The following is a 23501-nucleotide window of genomic DNA, read 5'->3' as shown; positions in this document are numbered from 1 at the left end:
CAACAACTCCTCCATATTTTACAGTTGAGGAGACTGAGGCACGGAGCAGTTAAGTACTGTGTCCAAGATTCCACAGTCAGTGACAGGTTTGAACTGAGGCACCCTGGCCCTGAAGTCTACACTCTTAACTACTATGCTGTTTACCTCTCATTGCCTTTAGATTTAACAGAGGAATTTGAAAATTAGCTTTAAGGAGGAAAAGAACTTGATGCCTATCTCATTGCTAATAAAATTAATTATCTCCACTGAAACATGAAAAAAGGAAGCCTTATGTATGTTTCCAGAATCCACATGATGCTTACCTTAGTATAGACGTGAATCCGGTCAGTGTTCTTGCTCGCACAAAACATTAAGGTATCACACACTGGCAAAGTGTCCGTACTCTTCAACTGTTCTAATAAACAAGATAAAAAAGAACCTGAAGGTGAATCTGCCCTCTGTCCAAAACAGCTTATTCTAATCTTCTGTGGGTTAGGATGATGAAATGGCTATAACAAATATATCAACATATTTGACAACGTACATGTGTCTGGGTGTGAAATAAAACATGGTAGGCCATCTAAGAGCAGATTGGCTTATGTGGTAACCAGTTGCTTTGAACTGTTGCTAATGACCCAACAAGAAAAAAAGAAATTCAGCATTCGCTAAAAAGATAAGAGTCAGGCATAAGGGAGAGCTTCCTGCCCCTCAAGAGTCCTTATCGATCTTGAAGGCTTCTAGAATCTATTCCTGTTGCTAGAGAGGGTTTAAGTTAAGACTGAAGGAGCACCATTTTGATTATCAGCAGCAATACAGCTGTGTCGAGGGCCACCTAAATGACTGATGGCCTATGGCCTGGTGCCTCACATTCACAAAAGGAGATGAGTGGAGAAGCCTCCTTTCTGATAATCCCTCTTTATTTTTCCTTTCTCAGTCCTACTGACCAATATATTCTGCAAGAGGAATAGGGTTATTCAAGCAGATCTAAATAATAATTACAGTTAGCACTTATCAAGCACTTAAAATGTGCCAGGTACTGTTCCAAGTACACATATTAACAACTCTCAGAAATTAAGTAGTGCATTTTACAGAGGGGGAAACTGAGGCACATTAATCTGCCCAAAGCCACTAGTAAGAGACCAGTAATCTGGCTCCAGAGCCTGTGCTCTTAACCTCTGCCATAGCTCCTCAGTGACCTTTTAAGGTATTTTTCCAGATCTAGAAGTCTATGATTTGTTTGAGATTCTATTTAGCAATGTCATCTATTTTAATTTTTCTAATCAAGGCATCAGTCACTTTACAAACTTGGACTGTGGATTATTCCCATATTTCATAAATTCAAAATGTACATTTTTCCCCACACTTTAACATCTCTGAAATTGGCATGTCTTACAGTCAATAATCGTGGCATTTTACAACCATGGTTGGCCAGGTGGCAGTTGTGAGGAAGTTGTCACTGCCTGAGCATAAGCTTAGTCATAACTACAATATCGTTGTCACTTTGACACTACACTTGAGATACAAGCATTGTTGTTACTGAGTATTAAGTTTAATTACCTTTAAAATGTCTTCAAAATGTTTCACTATGGTTTGGGATTGAAATGAAAAGTTATCATGTATACAAAAAACTCGGACACAGAGCAGAAGAGCATAAATTTGTTATTAAAGAAGCAACTATATATCACCAGAGGAATAACCAGAATTTCTCATTGAGAAATTTCTTATTCTTGCCAAGGAATAACCAAGTGCTTCACGGGACCTAAGAAAGGGAGATCACTGCAAACAGAGAAAGATGTGTTATATTTGAATACTGAAATGTGCAAAAGGGTTGTCTATTACATGCCAAGCAAGGCAAGGGAAGGCAGGAGAAGCTGCCAGATCCCTCAGAACAAATGCAAGTGATGTCAAAGCAACAGAGGGTCTTATGATCTGGTCTGGGCTATCATTAATTTATTGTGTCGTAGCTTAATTGACAGAGTTGTTTTCTTTTTTAATGTACATAAAGTAAGTGCATCTCATAATCACTGTGTCTCCAGATTTGAAGAACTACGGTTAACGCATTAATGCTTAAAGATCAGAAGTCATTCTTTGATAAAAAGAATTACGAGAACAACTCCAAGTCAGTTGACATTCTTGGTAGCTAGTAGCTACATTAGGGGACATATTTTTCTTTTCATTGTTTTCATGAAGTATAATTTAATGGTTTGAAACTACAGATAATGCATCTTTTGAAGATACAGCCATCCTTCCAGACCCCTAGAATTCCAGTTAGAACGAAACTACAGTTCCAGCATGGTATATACCGTTCTGGTTCTAAAAGAGCATATGTGGATAGAAGAAGCATTTTACTATAATGTGCCTTCTCTGTCTTCCTTCTGTTTTTCAAGGAAATTCATGTTAGTGAGTAGACGTGAAGCATATCGCTTTTGTGGCGGTCTCAGTCCAGTGATTTGAGAAGTTAAAAAAAAAAAAAAAGAGAGAGAGAGAAGAGGGAATAGGTATGGGGGAAATGCTGGCATTGTCTACTGGATGAGGTCAATGCAAGTTTCAATAGCAGAACAGAATTTTTAAAAGTTTAGTGGTTTTTGGATACCAAGGGGGAAAAGGCGGGTAGGGTGGATTGGGAGATTGGGATTGACATACATACACTACTATGTATAAAAGAGATAACTAATGGGGATTCCCTGGTGGCGCAGTGGTTGAGAGTCGCCTGCCGATGCTAGTGGTCATGGGTTCGTGCCCCAGTCCGGGAAGATCCCACATGCCACGGAGCGGTTAGGCCCGTGAGCCATGGCCGCTAAGCCTGTGAGTCCGGAGCCTGTGCTCCGTTAACGGGAGAGGCCACAACAGTGAGAGGCCCGCGTACCGCAAAAAAAAAAAAAAAAAAAAAAAAAAAAGATAACTAATGAAAACAGACTGTATATCACAGGGAACTGTACCCAATGCTCTGTGGTGATCTGAATGGGAAGGAAACCCAAGGAAGAGGGGATATATGTACACGTGTGGCTGATTCACTTTGCTGCACAGCAGAAATTAACACAGTATTATAAAGCAAGTATACTCCGGTAAATAAATAAATAAATAAAAGTCTAGTGATTTTTGAAAAGTATGTGTAAGTAAAGCTAACATATATCTTTATCAAGGGACCAATTTGTAACTAATATGCCAGTATTTCCCTGCCATAGATGGAGAGACTCATGGCCCAGCTGATGACAATTGCCAGTTGCTGATTCTGAGTCTGATGTTTAGTTAACTGAGCAGTACGCTATCCTAGAGCAACAGCTTCATCAGCACTGGAGGGACTGTCACAGCAAGAACAAGGAAACTAGAGACAAAGAGTCTGAGTCTACATTGTCTACTTAAAGGCCGTTAAAATTAACAGATCTAAACAGGATCCATTGTAAGACAGTTCTGGGAAGACCTTGAGGAATTAGAGGAAAGGAAAGCTGAGTAAAGAAGAAAGGAGGATGCCCTGAGCTCAAAAATACTTAAAGGAACATTTCATTTAAGACCTATGAACCCAACTCTAAATTATCTATGTTTAACAGCAACTACCTTAAAAGAAAAACTGACAGTCCATCCCAACCATTTTGGGGTTGTTATAATGAGAACATCAACCTGTGGGTTACTATGGTCACCAACTGAGTAACAAAGAAAATAACCCAAAAGTACTCACAATCTTTTGCCAGTTGGCCCATAAAGAGTGATGTATGACATATAGGCTGGTATTTGCCAACCATCACAGCTATAAACGATGAATGGAAACAACAAAAAAGTAAATAAATCTGAGACACTACATGGCTGGTTCCAAACACAGTCATGATTCACACAGTCTTGAAATTATTAAAAAAAAAAAAAACCTTCAAAACCCTAAATATAAAATATGCCAATTAATTGTAGCCATTTAAAAGAAATTCATGTGTGAAGGGTTAATGACCTCCTAAGTGGCTGTTAATAATCTGTCAATCTTACAACAATCCACATGGTCCACAGGAACCCCCAAACATTAAAACCACCCTCTCACCGGGAGAATGGGCCAGGCTCGGTGGAGGCCGGGCAACAGGCCTGAGATAGTACATGCGGCCACGTATGGGTTTAGCTCTCTGTGTAACATCTGAATGTCAGCAGCTCTGCTCTTCCAGCCATCTGGTGCTTATGTATGTAGTTACAAGTAGTTGGTATTTTTAATACAAAAGGGAATACAAGGAACCTGGAACAAGGTAGTAATCGCAAGTCTACTAACAGTATTATGTGTCTACGTATATGGTTATTATTTGGATCCTGGAAATGGAAGCAAGACTTACCATCACCTGGCTGGGGTGTGAGTCTGTCCTCACCCTCAGTTTTTGAAACTTCTTCCTGGCTCTCAGCTAACGGTTCAGGTGCTGAATGTGCAAGGACTTGTTTTTCCCCGTCAGAACTAGTCCATATTTTTTCGGAGGTGTCTTTCCGAGAATCATCTTTCTCGTTTCTGTTTTTATACTGGGTGTGGTGGAGGCTATCTATTTGTAGAACAAATTTATACAACAAATAAACTAATTTGTTTATTAAAATCAAACAAATAATTTACATTTAGGTAAAGTCATTATGTACTCTAAGCCCAATATAGAAAAGTAAGGTTAAAAAAAAGTCACAGCTAGGTTTTATAAAAAGAAACAAAGTCAACAATGTTTGTTCTTTCTTTCAAAACATGCATCGGGAGTCACTAAAGACCAAGTACTACTCTAGGTGCTGGAGAGGCAGAGCAGAAGACAAGACAGAAATTTCCCTGCTTCCTGGGGATTCCATTCCAAGGGGCAGAAATAAACAGGTAAACAAATAGGATCTTTTCAGATAAAGAGAGTGAGTGAGTAAGGGGATGGGGTAGGAGGAGAAAAGTCAGCAGGCCCTTTTGAGCTGAGAGCTGCTCAGGAATCTAGGAAGCCTGGCCCCAGGGGGCCTGTATTCTTAGATTAGATTCTTAGTGTAACTGGAAGCCATTAAAGGGTTTTAAGCAAAGGAATGTAATGATCTGAGTTTTTAAAGGATCACTCTGCTGTGTAGAGAAGGACCAGCCTCAGGGAGGCTTCTGAGGTCCTGAGAGAGAGATGATGGTGGCTTCCAGTGGGACGGTAGCAGTGAAGATGAAGTGGCTGGAATCAAGATATATTGTAGAGGTTATACTAGCAGAACTTCATGAAGTGGCAGGAGAGGGAAGAATCAAAGATGCTGCCTCTAGGTTTTTTTAACACGATGTGGGGAAGATGGGGGGAGAGAAGATTTAGTGTTAGATGTGGTGGTGGTGAATCAAGAATTCCATTTTGGACAAGTTAAGCTTGAGGTACCCATTTGGACATCCAGGTGGAGATGTTACATAGGCCACTAGATACATCCAATCTGGAATTCAAGATACATCCAATCTGGGCATATGAGCTATAAGATGCTGAGTATAAGCACTAGCTGTTAAGAACAAAGCACAATACTAGTGTTCAATGTATATTATACCAAATTTTATCTAACATACTAGAGACTGCATTAGCAACCTTTATAGGACTTTCCAGTCCTATATCTTAATATTGCTCCTTTAAGTTTTTGAATTCCACTGTTTCCTCAAACTGTTATATGGCAGGTATTGATTTAAAAATTTGGATGAATTATGGGGGGGAGGGATAGTTAGGGAGTTTGGGATAGACATCTACATACTGCTATATTTAAAATGGATAACCAACAAGGACCTACTGTACAGCACAGGGAACTCTGCTCAATATTATGTAACAACCCAATTGGGAAAAGAATTTGAAAAAGAATGGATACATGTATACTATAACTGAGTCACTCTGTCATACACCTGAAACTGACACAACATTGTTAACCAATTATACTCCAATATAAAATAAAAAGTTTAAAATAATAAACTAAACTAAAATGTAGATGGATTAGAATTAATTCTGCTTTTTAATGCTTTTGGGATGCAACCACACCAAGGTTGGAAATCATTATGTCAAACTGCAGTAGTATTAATCTAATAATTATAACTATCATACACAGTAATATCACCATTACTTAGAATATGTATTGCTCTTGGGGACTTCCCTGGTGGCACAATGGTTAAGAATCCGCCTGCCAATGCAGGGTACACGGGTTCGAGCCCTGGTCCGGGAAGATCCCATATGCTGCGGAGGAACTAAGCCCATGCGCCACAACTACTGAGCCTGTGTGCCACAACTACTGAAGCCTGCGCGCCTAGAGCCCATGCTCTGCAACAAGAGAAGCCACCGCAATGAGAAGCCTGCGCACCATAACGAAGAGTAGCCCCTGCTCGCTGCAACTAAAGAAAGCCTGCGCACAGCAACGAAGACCCAACACAGCCAAAAGTAAATAAATAAATAAATAGATTGATTTAAAGAAAAAAGAAAGAATATGTATTGCTCTTAATCAGACTGTTTCATATTCACAAAAGGTGTTTTGTTTTTCTTAGACTGCTTGACAGTTTGCTTATTAAATCATGGTTCTAGAAATCTTCATTGCTGCTCTTAGTATCACAGAGAAAAATCAGAACTATAAAACCCTTTTAGGACTTCCCTGGTGGTGCAGCGGTTAAGAGTCCACCTGCCAATGCAGGGGACACAGGTTTGAGCCCTGGTCCGGGAAGATCCCACATGCCGTGGAGCAACTAAGCCCGTGCGCCACAACTACTGAGCCTGCGCTCTAGAGCCCGTGAGCCTCAACTACTGAAGTCCGCATGCCTAGAGCCCGTGCTCCGCAACAAGAGAAGCCACCGCAATGAGAAGCCCACACACCACAAGGAAGAGTAGCCCTCGCTTGCCGCAACTAGAGAACGCCCGCACGTTCAGCAACAAAGACCCAACTCAGTCAAAAATTAAAAAAAAAGAAAAAACCCTATTAAACTATGATTTTTATTGCTCAGTCACTCAATTTATAGACTTCATGTGAACTGATATTATTTTGTAGTCACGAGATATTTTATTTTTATTGCCTGTAGCAGTTGGAAATTGAATGAGATAATGCAAATTGTGGGAGATATTATATGGAATAAGCTTGTGGCTCCAATTTAGTTCATAGACAACAGGTGTCCACATTACAAATATAACCACCCAGATGGCAGACTTGTCAGTTTTGGTAGGAACACCCAGAATTGAAGGAGGAAAGACTCAGCTACTGATTACATTTTCTTTCACATCAAAACTAAGGCAGAGGAGAGCAAGGAAAGCAGGAAGGAACTGGAGCATCAGAGCTTCTATCTTTGCTGAGTCTTCGTTAATGTCAATACTCAGAATAATTCACATAAGATGGAAAAGTGGATGTGTATAATTATTACAGTTGATAAAATTTTATTTTATTTATGATCTTTTCCAGTTTCCAAAACGGTCAACTTGGCATTTTCAGTTGCCATAAAAATGGTCTCTAAAATTGGAAACAAAAGGAATACTAATGATCTTTTCTTAAGACAACCACAGTTGTTAATAATCATTTCAAAAATAAAACATCAGAAAATGGCATATCATGCTAGAAAAATATACTCTGGGGTATGTTTATGATTTCTAGTTTTAAATAGCATGTTTTAGAAAAGAATAAATTCATAAAATAGACAGGAAATTGGTTTTTAAAAGAAGATCTATAGAGGAATTTTTATGATTTGTCATGGAAGAAACATTGGCACAATGTATATTTTACTAGGCAAAGAAGCTACGCTGGATTCATTTTGCTATTAAAAATAATAATCTGTAATTTATTTAAAAACGAGTATTATCTACAAAAGAAAGAAAACAGCAGGTCTATGACTATAAGGCATATTTGCTGCCATAGCAACAGAGCTTCTATTCCTGCCCACTGAATTCACATCCTGTTGGCATTAATCAGAAATGTCCATTTGTGCCAAATTAATGCCATGTCACAGACGCTGGGGGATATACATTCTTGACAGAACTGGGAGATTTTCACATTCCACAAGGGGATAAATTCACAGTCTTCACTATGTGAAGTTCTTCCTCCAGCTTAAAAGCTAAAGTTGGTACCCAGTCACACAGATCTCTGATGATAGCAGTTGTCTCTAAAAGCACAGGTTATCTGAGGACACCACTGACAGCCCCCCTCATGGTTGCCCTCTGTGTACTCACCGGCACTGCCCTGAGGATTCTCACACATTTCACAGCAAGGTAACACTGAGTTATTAATATAGGTGCAGACAGCACACTGCCAGCCCTCACCAGGAAGGGGTGGAGTGGTGGCCTGGGCCTTGGCCTCACAGACCCTGTCCATGAGCAGAGCTTTGGTCTGCCCGGGCTGGGATGGTTTCTCCTCCAGGGGACTGCAGTGGTCATCGGTGGTGACTGATTTCATTTTTTTAGCTTCAGGTTCAAGATCACTTTCATAAGCTCTTGTAGCTGTTTTTCCAAGGTCTGCAGGTACTACAGTATTTTTCTCCTGGAATACCCTTGATTCATCACAGGAGGTCACCAACTGTCTCTTCTTAGGGTTTGGTAAAAAGAATGATCGAATATCATGCTGTTTTTCTTTTTCAAACTAGGAAAAATAAAGGTATTAAATTAAGAGGCTATTGAGTATGTTCTTCCTAAATGAAACAGGTTAACAAACTCTTTTCATTGGCCATATTCCTTTATCTTTTGAATCTCTTGTTGGAAATGAATTCAATCATGCAATGACTCTTCATATATCCATACATGTAGAATACCACGAACACCTCCATATACTTTCTGTGTCTAACTTTTTTTAGCACTTACAATGTGCCAAGTACTTTACATAAATCAACTCATTTAATCCTCATGCCAGCTCTGTGAGGCAGGTATTAGTACTGTTATTCTTCCCATATTTCAGATGAGGACACTAAAGCTTTAGAGAAGTTAGGTAACTTGGCTATATGAGTTATATAATAAAAATATACTTTATAAACTATCTGCTCTAGATGTATGTCAAGGAAAGGAGGCAACTGTGTGTTTAAAAATTTCAAGTCAATCAAGACCTAGAAAAATGTTTTCATGACCAAACTATAAACACGAACAATGTTCATAAACAATATGTTTTTCATATTAAAATACTTTCCTGACCAGGGAGTATTTTTCAAATAGCATTAAAGATATCAATTAAAAAAAAAGATATCAATTAGAACAGCTTCTTTAATAGACACAGTTTAGTAATTATCTTTTTAAGAAATATATCTCTCTTTTCTAAGAACAGCAACTTCACTGTCTCATGTTTTTCATCTTCTTTTCAATGTGTAAATCTCAATCTCCTAGAGAAAGGAGGATACCCATCTCCACAAATGATTAGCCAGCAGTTAAGGTAAATTAAAGGAGTTAATTTTAGAGCAGTCCTGCTAAGGCCTGAATTGGGTACCATGGTGGACACACACTGTGCCAGACTGCATTTCCAAAAATGGTCATACCAATTCTTATCCCATTTCGTGTACTTGTGACATTGACACACCTACATTTAGAGGTGGGGTCTGTGTTCCTCTCCCTTGAACCTGGGTGGACCTTTGTATCAGTCTCAACCAGCAGAATGCAGTGAAAGTATCACTGTGTGACTTTTGAGGCTAGGTTCTAGAAGCTAATGTGGCTGCTGGCACTCTGTCTCTTCTTCTCTGTATCTTTTGGGAGGGACACTAGCCTTTGAAACATAGCCAGCATGTTGTGGGGAAGCCCAGGCCACATGGAGAAACCATGTATGGGTATTCAACCTGACAGTCCCATGTAGGCCCCTAGGTGACAGCCAGCATCCATTATCAGACATGGGAGTGAAGAGGCTTTCAGATGTTTCCTGCTCCCAGTCTCGGGATCTTCCAGCAAAGGTCCCAGTCCTCATGGAGCAGATACGTCATCTCCATTGTACCCTGGTTGAATTCCTTATCCACAGAAACCATGAGAAATAATACATAACTATTGTTGTTTTAAGGCACTAAGTTTTGGGGTAATTTGTTATGCCACAATAGATTACAGAGACAGACACTATAGATAATGACATCCAAATATTGCAAAGAGGTAGTTTACATAATAAATCTTATCTTTCTTTCTTAGTAGTGTTGCATAAGAAAGATTTAGCCAATTAATGGAGACAGAAGGATTAGTGGTTACCGGGAGCTGTAAGAAAGGGAAACAGGGAGTTATTGCTAAATGGTTACAGAGTCTCTGTTTGGGGTAATAAAAAAGTTTTGAAAATAGTGGTGATGGTTGCACAACATTGTGAATGTAATTAATGTCACTGAATAATACACTAAAAATGGTTAAGATGGCAAATTTTACGATTATATATAATCACAAATTTTTTAATTTCAAAAAAGGTTAAAAAGGTAAGAAAAGAAGAAGGAATATTTATGTTGTTCCCATATTGGTAAAATTAAAACATATATTATAGGAAAAAAGGTACCACCCCCCAATAATGTACAACTTTGATTTTGTATGACTGTTATTTATATATTCTCATATACTATTAAAAAGTTATCTAATAAGTTGTGGAAGTTACAGAATTTAGATTAAAATATAAAGAATGAAATCAATAAGACAAGATTTTTAAAACAATGCACAAGGGAAATTCTAAGAAAGGGTGGAGGAAAGCAGAGAGATTATCAGACTAATGGAGTTTGGTGTTAAAAAAGTAACAAGGATACAAAGAGAGTTATGCATCTAAAGAGAATGTTCTATTCCATATAATAGGACTGCAAAGAGAGCTTATAGAATTTTGAAAATATTGGCAAATGTTCAGCAAATGTGAACAAATTCTACCGGCTATTTCTAGTTAAACCACAATGATTTTACACGACAGGTTAACTTTCTGAGTCCCTGTACATGTCTGGAAATGAATGACCTGATTTTGCCCTAACTCTCAGTAGTTTTGTTGGGCATACAATTCTTCAAAATCTTTAAAGACATTGCTCTATTTCTTCCAACATCTGATGATACTGACAATGTTCCTTTGTAGGCTGCAAACTCTTTCTTCATTTTAGAGGCTTCTGGGGCCTTTTTATCCCTGGTATTCTAAAATTTCACAATGATCAATGTCTATATATCTCTATCTGTGTCATCTATATCTATATGCTTTCTGCCCAGCACCCTGAACACCTTATTAATTTTGTATAGTATTGATCATCTTTAGTTTTTAGAAACTTCTATTCTTCCTTGATAGTTTCTTCCTCTTCATTTTCTCTTTTATCTTTTTCTGGAATTCCTGTTAGCAGAATGTTGAACCTAGATATTTATGCCATCTTTTGTTCTCATATTTTCCTTCCTTTTGTCTTTTTACCCTCTAAACTCTTGGCGTTTAGCTCTATTTTATCTTTCAACCCTTCCATAACATTATTTTAGTTTGGCAGTCATATTTTTAACATCTGTGTTCTTTTTTTGTTTTGTTTTTTGTTTGTTTTGGCTGCAGTGCGTGGCTTGCAGGATTCCTACTTCCCCGACCAGGGACTGAACCCTGGGGCCCAGCAGTGAAAGCGCTGAGTCCTAACCACTGGGAATTCCCTCTAATATCTAGAAGTTCCTTCTTGTTCCTTTTTTTTTTAAATAGTATTCTGATTTTATTTATATTTGCAATGTCATCTCAAATCTAAAACTACAAATTAGTTTTTAAAAAGTTATCTCTATGATCAATTCTTGTATTAGTTTATTTTTGTTCACATTTTTCATGCCACAGATTTCCTCCTCAAATTTCCAATGACCTCATACATAAGAATGAAGGAATAGGAGGGTTGCCTAGGAACTTAGGACACATGGGGCTTATCACCAAGTAGATAGAGTAGGACATACTGATTGAACGTGAGGGGTGAGGAAGATGGAGGGGACCACAGTGATACTCGGACTCCATTGCAGGGATGACATTTTCAGTTACTGTAATAGGGAATATAGGAAGATAAATGGGCTCATTAGAAGACAAAAAGAGAAGAGGTAAGGAAATAAAAGTTCATTTTTAGACATGTGTGAGGACTGGTGTGTGCCAGGGTAGCGAGTTCCAGGAAGCAGGTCCAGAGTTCAAGGGAAAGAGACACCTGGATTTGCACATGTGGGAACCACTGACATACAGAGGTGGTTACAGTCAGAGGCCTGGATGTCATGAACAAAGGGAGGAGGAAGTAAGAAAAAGTAAAAGTCATGGACATGAGCAGAGGGACATTAAGGGTGGAACGAGGAGGAAGAGATACCGAGGAAGGGAACAGAAGGAACAGTAAGAAGGGTAGAAAAGCCAGGAGAGTAGTGGCTTTAGTGTGCCTGTGTTTTGGTTTCCATTCATTATCCTAGGTACTCAGGGAGCATTTCAATCAGAAAAACCCATGTCCTTCAGATCTGGGAGATTTTCTTATATTATTTTTTCTTCCTGTGTTGTCTCTGTCTTTTCTTTCTGGAATTCCTATTAGGCAAAATCTTCTGAACTGATCATTTGATCTTCTTCACTTTTTTGCACACTTTTCCATTTCTCTTTGTTTTACTTTTTGTGTGATTTCCTCATTATCTTCCTTTCCATCCTTGTCAGATTATTATTTTCTGATATTACAAGTTCAATTTCTAAGAGCTTTTCCTCGTTCTCTGATTTTTCCCTTTCCTTGTTCTTGTTTCTTGGGTGCAGTAATTTCTTTTACTTCTCTGTGAATATCAATGAAAGGCTCTTTGTTTGTTTACTTCAGCTCATTACACCATCTCTGCTTCTTTTGTATCCTTTCTTGTCTTGCATGCTTATTTTTGTCTCTGCATCACCCATGAGAGGATTTCCTCCAAACTTGGTGGCCTTCACTGTCCATTCACATTTAAGAATAAGACACTAAAATGCCATTGGAAATTCCAAGTGGGGGACCTCACTAAAGGTCATCAGTGACTGTTTGTCAGGGGGTCCCTTTCAGGCTCCATAGTCTTTTTTGGGTCCAGTCAATTTCTCCAGAAAGGAGTCCTTCAATCTCCTGCCGGAAGGATACAATGCTGGCTACCAGTGACCTGGGGGCTGATCAGGAGAAGGGTGCTAAGGATTTCACCATTGATAATGGAGTCTTCCAGTTAATATGTTTATTTTCAGTTTACTGCCTTACCCCACTCCCTCAACTGGCCCTTCTCCTAGATATGCTTTTTAAAGAGGAACAAGTAAAACAGCTAAATAAAATGTCAAAAACAAAGAATACAAGAAGTAAAATAAATAAAATATATAAAGCAGGCCACTGTCACCTATGCTGAATAATAACATCAGCATCTTTTGTCCCATGCTACATTTTAAAGGATTTGTTTCCAGCTGTCCAAAACGTTTTAATCCCTCCATCTCCCCGCCACCAAAAAATAAAAATTAAAAAGATTATTTCAGATTTGTTTATAAAAAAACAACCCTCCCCAAAACCTAAGAAATCTTAAAAAAAATTCTCAGGGCCTTAAAATATCAGGTCTTACAGCTGACCTCTTTAATTAAGCTATTTAATTAAGCCGTTTTAAAAATAACTTCATTTACTATGTAAGCAGTGACTAATTTTAGAAATTAGCATTTGAGAAACTCCCATTATGTATCAGAAGCAGGTTGAGAGTAAAGGTTAGCAGTGACTGACAGCAATCAGAAATTGATGTATACCTCCACCACAACAAGGGTTAACTTACAGTGCCTGGGAGTAGCCAGTATGGGGGCAATTTTGAAATCATGGCTGCTTGGGTAAAAATAAAGTGAGACTGGAGAATATAAAATACAGAAAAGGAGCCGTGGGTGGAAAGGGGATCATTTTATATAATTTTGGGAACCAAAGGATACACTTGAGGTATAATTTTAGAAAAAGGAGAGGACAAGATTAATCAGTAGACTTTAATGTTATGATGGCTAAACTGCACAATGATGAATGTGGTTACAGGTAGTGGACCTTACGAGTTAGTGCCCCAGCCACAGGGCTGGCAGAAGCATAAGGCCTAACAGGAATAATAAAGACTTCCTTTGAGATAATCAATTAGAAACCTGGTCTATATTATCAGTTGTATGTTTTTAGATTGAAGCCTCTGAGCAGTCAGGCAGGAAGTTGGTTGGTTAGGTTTCTCTGACATTCAATGGCTATGACTGACAGAGAAATAGGTGAGAAAATCTCTGGGACACATCCTGACGATAATTACATGCATTAGGTGGGAACAGAGAAGGGTTAAAAGGTTTACTGAATAGGAGTTCTTAACTTGGGATCCATGGGCCTCTCACAAGAGGCCTTCAGTGAGCCTGAGAAACCCCTGAAATTGTCCATCCAGCTCACATCCGCCAAGCTGTCATCACCAAGGAGCTGAATGAAATCATCTCCGGTGCCGCAGCTCTGGACTAATGAAAATCGAGTTTCATCCTCAGACAAGAGGTAAAGAAGATTCAGCCAGCTGATTTTGTTTTTAGCTTACTGTTGTCCTTGTCAGAAGAAATTGTTGGTCCATTGGTTAAATTACTAAAGATAGCAAGATATTTGTAAATTATCTTACAATAAATCTTACAGTAAATCATGACTATTTGTAAAGAAACTGTATTAAGTGACCCTTTTAATGTGTGATGAATAAGGAACTTAAAAGTAAGTGTTTCTAAATAAGAGGAGCAATCTAAGATTATAGTGATTTTTATCACAAGGCTTTGGAGAAAATACAGTTAAGTCAACATGCCTGTGTAATAAGAAATGTAGAAAACAGAAGAACATATTCCTGCCCTCAGTTATACAGCTGACACTCAGTTACTGTGTTCCTGTCTTTTGTTCAATACTGTTTTTGAAAAGCAAAAGAAGAAATATTGCTTTTGGTGAGAAGTGCTGGGAATAAAAACTGCAAAATGCTTAAGGTGGCAAAATGCGTGTGTTTATTTGAAAGGTTCAGGGACCTAATACATTTGCTCTGTTTTGCACCATGGTAAACAACTGCTCTTTAGAGACAAATCCCCTGGCCATGATGATAGGATTAAAAGTCTGTTATTAGAACTGAAGGAGAGGAAAAGGAAATCTGGTTAAACTCATAAAACACAATAAAACACTTCAAAGCCTGGTGCCATTCCAGTGCAGCACACGTCACCAACAAGAGCACTGGTGTCGGGTTTAATAGACTTTGATCAAAGGGCAGCTCTGGGAGAAACCAGTACTGCCTCATGTCTTTCCTCTCCTGTTCCCCAAAGAATTAACAAAACCACCGTTTACAAATGGGTGACTGGGACATCTTGCGGGTCTCTTGAATGGCAGGCGACTGATGATTGGAACTGGAAGTAAAAAGGCTTCACTAACATTTAAACAAGCCAGGGGATATACAGTGACAAAAGTAGGGTTTCAGTCATCTAACTGAAAAATGAATTTAAATTCTCCTAAAAAAGAAATGACTTTTTCAGATTTCACACAATGTCCATCCCCGTGTACTAATTAAATAAAATTTTGGCAGTGATCCACTCGTAGGCACAACAAGTTTTTCTCTGTGGGCATAGAGAAAACAAAGCAAACAAAATAAAACAACACTCTGGTTAAAAAACCAAAGTGGTAAAAAGGAAAATGTTATTACTTATTTTTAAAGATGACATCAAAAGCAGTGTAGGCTGGGCTTCCCTGGTGGTGCAGTGGTTAAAAATCTGTCTGCCAATGTAGGGGACACGGGTTCGAGCCCTGGTCTGGGAAGATCTCACATGCTGCGGAGCAACTAAGCCCGTGCGCTACAACTACTGAGCCTGTGCTCTAGAGCTCTGAGCCCGCATGCCACAACTACTGAAGCCCTAGTGCGCCTAGAGCCTGTGCTCCGCGACAAGAGAAGCTACTGCAATGAGAAGCCCGCACACCGCAATGAAGACCCAACACAGCCAAAAATAAATAAATTAAATAAATCAATTAAAAAAAAAAAGCAGTGCAGGCAAATGTCTTTGGTAACAGCCACCTCAATAAGGGCAATTAGAATTCACAGCAAAATATTACATATAACACAGTGCACGGATCACTAGAACATGACGGACAGGGGTAAATTCATCAGGGCCGACGTGCCATAATCTCTCTCCTAAGCTCTAGGCCTGACCTCCAAATGCCTCACAGACATCAGCTGAGTGGTTCAGAGGCTCCTCAAACTCCAGGGGGCCTGAGCAGGGTCTTCACTCTGCCCGTAAGCCTGCTCACCTTCTACCATCACAATCTCTTTGCTCTTCACTGTTTACCAAATTAATATGAAGTCCTCTGCTATGGATTCTCCAGTTTTAGACTAAACTGGATCACTTCCTATGGCTTCCATTTGTCCTGCCCTTACCTACTGGCATGCCTCTGGTTATGGCATCTCCCTTAAATGCCTGCTTCAATCCCTTCTACTCCTCCTGTACCTGCTGCTGTTAGACAGGTACCTCCTAGGCCTCACTATGATGATTCTACCTCTGAAATGTCTGGCATTTTTCTATCTCTATTCCTACTACCACTGTTAGGAGTTCAGGGTGGAGTTTAGTGCCCCATACCCCGGTTGGGAATCCCTGACAAAGGAGACTTTTATATAGTAATAGCCTTATGAATAAAAAGGAACTGGCTGGGGCTTCCCTGGTGGCGCAGTGGTTGAGAGTCCACCTGCCGATGCAGGGGACACTGGTTCATGCCCTGGTCCGGGAAGATCCCACATGCCGCGGAGCGGCTGGGCCCGTGAGCCATGGCCGCTGAGCCTGTGCGTCCGGAGCCTGTGCTCCGCAACGGGAGGGGCCACGGCAGTGAGAGGCCCACGTACAGCAAAAAAAAAAAAAAAAAAAAAAGGAACTGGCTTTAGTAATAAACGTGTAAGTGCCTAAAAGCACCCAAGTAAAATTTGGTAAAAGGTACATTAAAAAAACCAACCAGAACCCAAGGCCATAATGGGACTTCCTACTTCTCACCCCAAATCGAACAGAGAAGACTACAGGGCCTGCTTCCGGTGGAGACATAGTACAGGAGAAGCATGCCTCTGTGAAGCACTAGCCCTGAACTGTGGCCCAAGTTCTCAGGCTGAAAAAAATGAGATTAACAACTCCTCCTCTGGGGTTGGGGAGAAACCCCTGAGGAGTGGAAACAGAAAATCCCTTTACCACAGGTTCAAACTGGATGGGAGGGAGGGCAGAAGAAATCCATTCCCCAGATCCCGCTGCCTCCAAGAATCTCTGTCCCTTCTCCCTCCCATTCATTTCCCACACTGCCACGAGGAGCACCTTGAGAAAACAGAAATCTGACCATGCTATTTATCTGCTTAAAAGCCTCTGATGACACTACACTACTTCCCTAGGATACAGTGCAACTTCTTGGCATGGCATGCGTGGGCTCCACTCCATCTGATTGGTGCCAAAGGTTCAGGCTTCCTCTCCTTTGACTCACTTCTCAGTGTGCCCTGCACTCACACATTTGCATGGAATTCCCATTCCCAGGACGTCTGTTCCTATCACTGGGCTTTGGGGCATGCTTTTGGTGGTCCCTCTGCCTGAACCAGGACCCACTCCTTTTGAACTCATTCTTCATAATCCAGCTCTGATGTTTTTCAAGGGAAACTTTCCCACATGCCCCAAGTATTTATTTATTCTATCCTATGTTTCCAGAGCCTGGTTATATATCTCTATTTTCACATTTATTATATTGCATTAAAATGATTTGCTTATGATCATCTCTCCCAGTTACAGAGTAAGCTCCAAAATAAAGTTAGCTGTTTTCCTTATCTTTGCACCTAGCATATAGTCTTTTTAAAATAACAGCTTTAGGGACTTCCCTGGCGGTCCAGTAGTTAAGACTTGGCGCTTCCACTGCAAGGGGCACGGGTCTGATCCCTGGTCAGGGAACTAAGATCCTGCTTGCAGTGTGGTACAGCCAAAAAAAAGAAAAAAGAAAAACAGAAAAAAAGAAAATAACAGCTTTAGTGAGATGTAATCTATTTATATACTATAAAATTCACTCTTTTAAAGTGTCTAATTCAGGGCCTTTTGTATAATTATGTAACCATCACCACTGTTTAATTGTAAAACACTTCCATCACCCTCAAAAAGAAACCCCATACCAAGTAAGCAGCCTCTTCCCATCCCTCCCTCCCTCAAGCCCCTGGCAACCACTAATCTACTTTATATCTCTATGTACTTGCCTATTCTGGCCACTAAATATAAATGGAACCAAACAACATGTGGCCTTTTGTGTCTGTCTTCTTTCACTTAGCAAAACGTTTTCAGGATTCATCTATGTTGCAGCATGCATCAGAACTTCACTCCTTTTTATGGCTGAATAATATTCCATTGTATGGAGATATATATATATATATATATATATATATATATATATATACACCATATTTTGTTTATCCGTTCATCAACTGATAGACATTTGGACTGTTCTCAATTTTTTGGCTATTATGAGGCATGCCGCTATGACATTTATGTACTAGGTTTTATGTGGATATATGTTTCCAACTCCCTTAGGAGTACAGAATTGCTGAGTCATACATTAAATCTGTGTTTTTACATTTTAAGAAACTGTCAGGCTGTTTTTCAAAATGGCTGCACCATTTTCCATTCCTGCCAGCAGTGTATAAATGTTCTAATTTCTCTGCATCTGTGCCAATACATGTTGTCTGTCTTTTTAATTTTAGTCATTCTAGTGGGTGTGAAGTGGTATCTCCTTGTGGTTTTGATTTGCATTTCATATAATCTTTTTTAAAATTAATTTTTATTGGAGTATAGTTGACTTACAATGTTGTGTTAGTTTCTTTCCTTTCTTTTTTTTGAGAAAGATGATTCTTTCTCTTGGCTGTGCCGGCTCTTAGTTGTGGCATGCGGGATCTTTGTTGTGGCATGTGGGATCTTTAGTTGAGGCATGCATGTGGGAACTAATTCCCCGACCAGGGATCGAATCTGGGCCCCCTGCACTGGGAGCTTGGAGTCTTACCCACTGGACCACCAGGGAAGTCCCTACAATGTTGTGTTAGTTTCTGCTGTACAGCAACGTGAAAGAATTATACATAATAATCTTAATAACTGTTTATATAATTAATAATCTTTGAATACCCTATACATAGTAAGACAGGCTGGGACATGGGACCTGGGACCCTTTGCTGCAATGCTTGCACCTGAACAAACGTTTCCTCCAGCAACAAAATACAAAGAAACTATAAGAAACTAAAAATAACTGTGTGCATGGCAGTTGGGGCAAATTATGGACACCAAGATGCAAAAAGACCAAAAAGCCCAACTGCCACTTCTGAAGAGCCGGGAGCAAAAGCAGGGGGTTGGGCGCAAAAGCAGCGACTGCACATGCTCCCTACACAAAACACCACCGAAGGGGTGGGCAGACCACTTAAGCCCCCACTCCAGCCTGACCCCTGGACACACCCCTACCCTCACCCCACATAAGGATCCAGCTCACTCCCCCTGAGCGAGCAAGCAAGGGAAGCTGTTGCTTGTTCCCGCTCCCGCCCCTGCTGCAGCAGGGGCCCCAATAGAGCCTTGCCTGAATTTCTTGTCTGGCCTCTGATCAATTTCTATTGATTAAGGAGGCCAAGAACCCTGGTCCGTAACAGTAGTAAACATCCCATAAACACTAGCTAACCAAACTGAAGTGTTTCAATGTTCTTTTCATTCCACAAATAACTGTTGATCCACAATGGGCTAACTCTAATGCAACTAGTATAGTTTGGCAAGGTTATGAAGGTAGACTTTGCAGCAAAAAGGCCTGAGTTCAAATCCCAACTCTGCTACTTACTGGCTGTATGAACTTGGGCAGGCAATTTAATCTTCCTGAGCTTTAGTGGGGGCATGGTAACAGTATCTGCCTTATGGTGTAGCTGTGAAGGTTAAATAAGGTCATGAGTGTTAAGGGCTTGGCACAGTGGCTATGGGGAATACTCAGTACATGTTAATTATTTTCACTGAGTGAAATGAAGTCATAAAGGTAAACAAGAAAAATGCCTAATAATAGCACTATATGATGTAAGCTGTGACAGAGAGATTTATGTCTCTATCCATAACAATGAGGCTACCCTCTTGTTCTTATTATTAGGCAATTATGCAAACTAATTACATCATGTTTACATAATGGTTTGAATTCTAAAATACATATTAAATAAATATTCTAATTTAAGATGTGTTACCTTCAAGAAAGTAGTGTTTTAGCATACTGAGAAACAAGAGATTTGGGATAAGAATGATTTATACTTCATGAATATAGAGCTCTTGTGGTCAACTTTCTTTTTGCTTTCACTGTTTTTTAAAGTAGACCATATGTGGGAAACAAGGTTATTTTTTATATGTATGAGACAATTTCTTATTTGCACTTCTTAGCTCACAACAAAACAAACATTTTGTACAATGCTGGCATTTAATAAAAAATGTAAAGCTTATTTTTGAAGTTTTGGGGCATATTTTTAAATTTCACAGCATGCTTAAGAGTTCTCATTTTCAGGGACTTCCCTGGTGGCGCAGTGGTTAAGAATCCACCTGCCAATGCAGGGGACATGGGTTCGAGCCCTGCTCTGGGAAGACGCCACATGCCATGGAGCAACTAAGCCCATGTGCCACAACTACTGAGCCTGTGCTCTAGAGCCCGCGAGCCACAACTACTGAGCCCACGTGCCACAACTACTGAATCCCGCGTGCCTAGAGCCCGTGCTCTGCAACAAGAGAAGCCACCTCAATGAGAAGCCCATGCACTGCAATGAAGAGTAGCCCCCACTCGCCACAACTAGAGAAAGCCCGCGCACAGAAAGCCCGCGCACAGCAACAAAGACCCAATGCAGTCAAAAATAAATAAAATAAATACATTAAAAAAAAAAAGAGTTCATTTTCAACTACATAGAATTTTTTTTTCAGCAGACCAGTAATCATCCTGTATATTTTTAATGCAAATATGGGTGTTTCAAATGTAAATTTGCTTTGGGTGAAGAATGTTCTAGGTGGCCTTGGGAACAGCAGACCAGGGGACTTAAGAATGATTATGACAGAGAAAAGGCAGGGTGTGAGCCAGGTCAAAGATGTAAGTACTACCACAAGGAAAGGAAGATGAGACAACCAGGGAGAGGCTAGTGAGAAGAAAGGAAAATCGGGAGATAATTGAACTAAAAGCCTACAAAAATGAAAACAACTGCTGAGGGAAAGCAGAGACCACAGTGTGGCTAAATTTGGGAACTATCTAGAGATCTGTTCCAAAATGGAAAGAGAACTACTGTCTGAAGTAACAAAATGGAAGCAGCTCTGGCTCAGCGAGATTTGGAGAAGAGAAACCAAGCAGAAAGAAGATTTATCCTACACAGGAGCTGGACTTGTTACCCATATTAGGTTAGAGTCCTTTCTTTTACTTATCTATGAGTCTCTTACACACCAAGTTTCTCTTCAGATACATTATTTTATATATATATAAAATAAATGAAAGGGACCTCAGAAGCCATCTAGTGATCTAGGGACTTAAAATGGCTGCATAAATGCTGCTGCTGGCTCTTATCCATTATGGGCCAAAAGAGGACCAGAAAAGGTCCTAAAGAGGTTAACGGAAGGGCCCAATTTCCCACAGCTATGGCTAAAAGAAGGGATACCCCTGAGATGATGGCAGGAAAAAATGAAAATTAGAGAGGCAGGCTTCCTATTTGAATACTCCACTCATTCTATTTTATTCAGAAACAGCCTGTAGTTACTTGGAAATGACAATATAGAATAATATAGCTCATACCTTTCTCTCCTTCCATCTGGAGATGCCCTACTTTATCACTCCATGGAAGCCAGTGTAGGAAAATCAAAACACTGCAAAACCAAGAGTACTTAGAAGCCATGCACATTCAAACGTAGAATAAAGGAAGAAGCTTGAGAAAGTGGATTGCATCTGAGACAGTCACCCTGGTGATGGACTCCCAGGCGGGACTGGTTACTAAAGGGATAGCCACCTAGGCTTTCCTTGTGGTGGTGGAATTATTTCTTTTCATTTGAGTTGGACTTCAATTTGAGTTTCATCTGGGTTAATAAATAACTGCTTTAAAAATGTAAATATATCTAGGATCGGTAAAGAATTGTGACTCATACATTTGTGTGGATTAATTCCATGCAGGGTGTTATTTAAATACTTAGCAACAGCTACAGCAGGGGTATGAACCAGACTCCTAGAGGCCCATGCTGTGCAGGATAACAAGGAGGTCCAGGAGGCCCTAGCGGTGGGGTGAGGGAGTGCAGTGAAGGGACTGAAGAAGTGGCTATGGACCGTTACCAAAATACTTAACATTTAACAGCCAGTACACCTATATCCATATATACTGGTAGAGTACTAGCCCCAGTTCCATACATTTTTTAATCCCAATAAATTAGCTGAGTTATGTGACAGACAGAGAATTCTGATTAAGAGAGGAGGGAGACAAAAATAATGCCGCTCTGAATGAACCCCAGGGGAGAAAGAAGGCAGGAAAGAGCAAAACTAATATAAAAATTTTTTTCAGGAAAATATTCTCTCATCCTCCTTCTCTTCTTCCTAACCAGAGGTCTCTCTGTCCCCAGGACCCATAATCATACTAATATTAGCTCTAGGTTAATTCACAGAAAACAATTTGCCAAAAGCCCATATGCTGAAAGTCAATCCACCTGAAACCCAATTCACTGAAGACCAACTTGCCAAATTTACCACATTTATTGGCCTTCTAAAAAATCATTTATAGAGTCCACAGCATTTTGAATGTGATGATACTGGGAGGGTTAAGAAGACTATGGGGAACTAGGGACCCAAGGACCTGGAGTCTCCTGACTCTTTCTGCCTCAGTTCATCCTCTCCCTGCCCTGCAGACTCACTCTCCGCACCCCGGTCTCCTCCTGTTTGAGCCTCCTAGTCTTTCTTTCTCTAGAGCTGACGGCCTGGGCTGAGCCATGCACTGACTAACACATAGTCTGTTCCTCTGGCCTTGGAAGGTCCCTCTTCTTTGCCCCAGCTCTAACCTCCAGCTGCAGCAGCCAGATGCCGGGACAGAGATAAAATGAACGTTCCTTAAAATGCTGACACTACAGAAATATTCATAAGCTGTTAAAAACCATCCAGTTAGAACTGTTATCAACATTTTAGTTAAACAAGTTTTTGATGACAATGGGCAAAATTAGTTAATTTGGCAAAGTTTAATCGGCAAAATTGGAAGTATCCTAAAAATGCTAAATGTAGGCAATTTTTTTTAAAGGCTTTAAAAAAGGATCTGAAAGACATCATTATAGATAGAAAAATTCCCATAGGAAATGCTGAAATTCTGGCAACATTCAGAAGAAAAACATGTTGGTTAAATTTCCTTAGGACCTCTCAACAAATTGAACATTTCTTAAGATGCATGAAGCTGGAGGGTATAAAGACAAAAACCGATGAGCAGCAACCTCACCTAAGGTCCTTTAAAACACACTTCACATCCTGGCCAACAAACAAAGAAACAAAAACAAATACAAAGCAAAACAAAGCAAACTGAACAAATGGTCTCCACATTACAAGATTCCAGTTTATATAAAACCATCTGTGTAAAAGACATGCATTGAGAAATCTGTGCAAGGTAACACTGAACTATGAAAGATAAACACCTAATTCAGGAAAGCAAGATTTGGTAAGGATGACTAGGCAATTTTTTTTTTAAACTTTGTACACAGAT

General features: G+C 39.8%; 1 protein-coding gene across 2 annotated transcripts in view; it reads right to left on the bottom strand.

Moving 5' to 3' along the window:
• Positions 1 to 23501, bottom strand: part of ZRANB3 (zinc finger RANBP2-type containing 3) — a 261258-nt gene that overhangs the window by 20135 nt on the left and 217622 nt on the right. For both annotated transcript variants that reach the window (XM_060016888.1, XM_060016889.1), the window contains 3 exons: positions 8097 to 8502; positions 4284 to 4481; positions 303 to 394 (listed from right to left, as the gene is read on the bottom strand). In XM_060016888.1, coding sequence (XP_059872871.1) covers positions 303 to 394; positions 4284 to 4481; positions 8097 to 8502 — 696 coding nt within the window. The remainder of the gene's footprint in view (positions 1 to 302; positions 395 to 4283; positions 4482 to 8096; positions 8503 to 23501) is intronic.

Source organism: Delphinus delphis, chromosome 7 (assembly GCF_949987515.2).
Source record: "Delphinus delphis chromosome 7, mDelDel1.2, whole genome shotgun sequence".
Taxonomy (NCBI): domain Eukaryota; kingdom Metazoa; phylum Chordata; class Mammalia; order Artiodactyla; family Delphinidae; genus Delphinus; species Delphinus delphis.
Note: the sequence above shows the minus strand (reverse complement) of the source record. Positions and strands in the feature narration are given on the sequence as shown.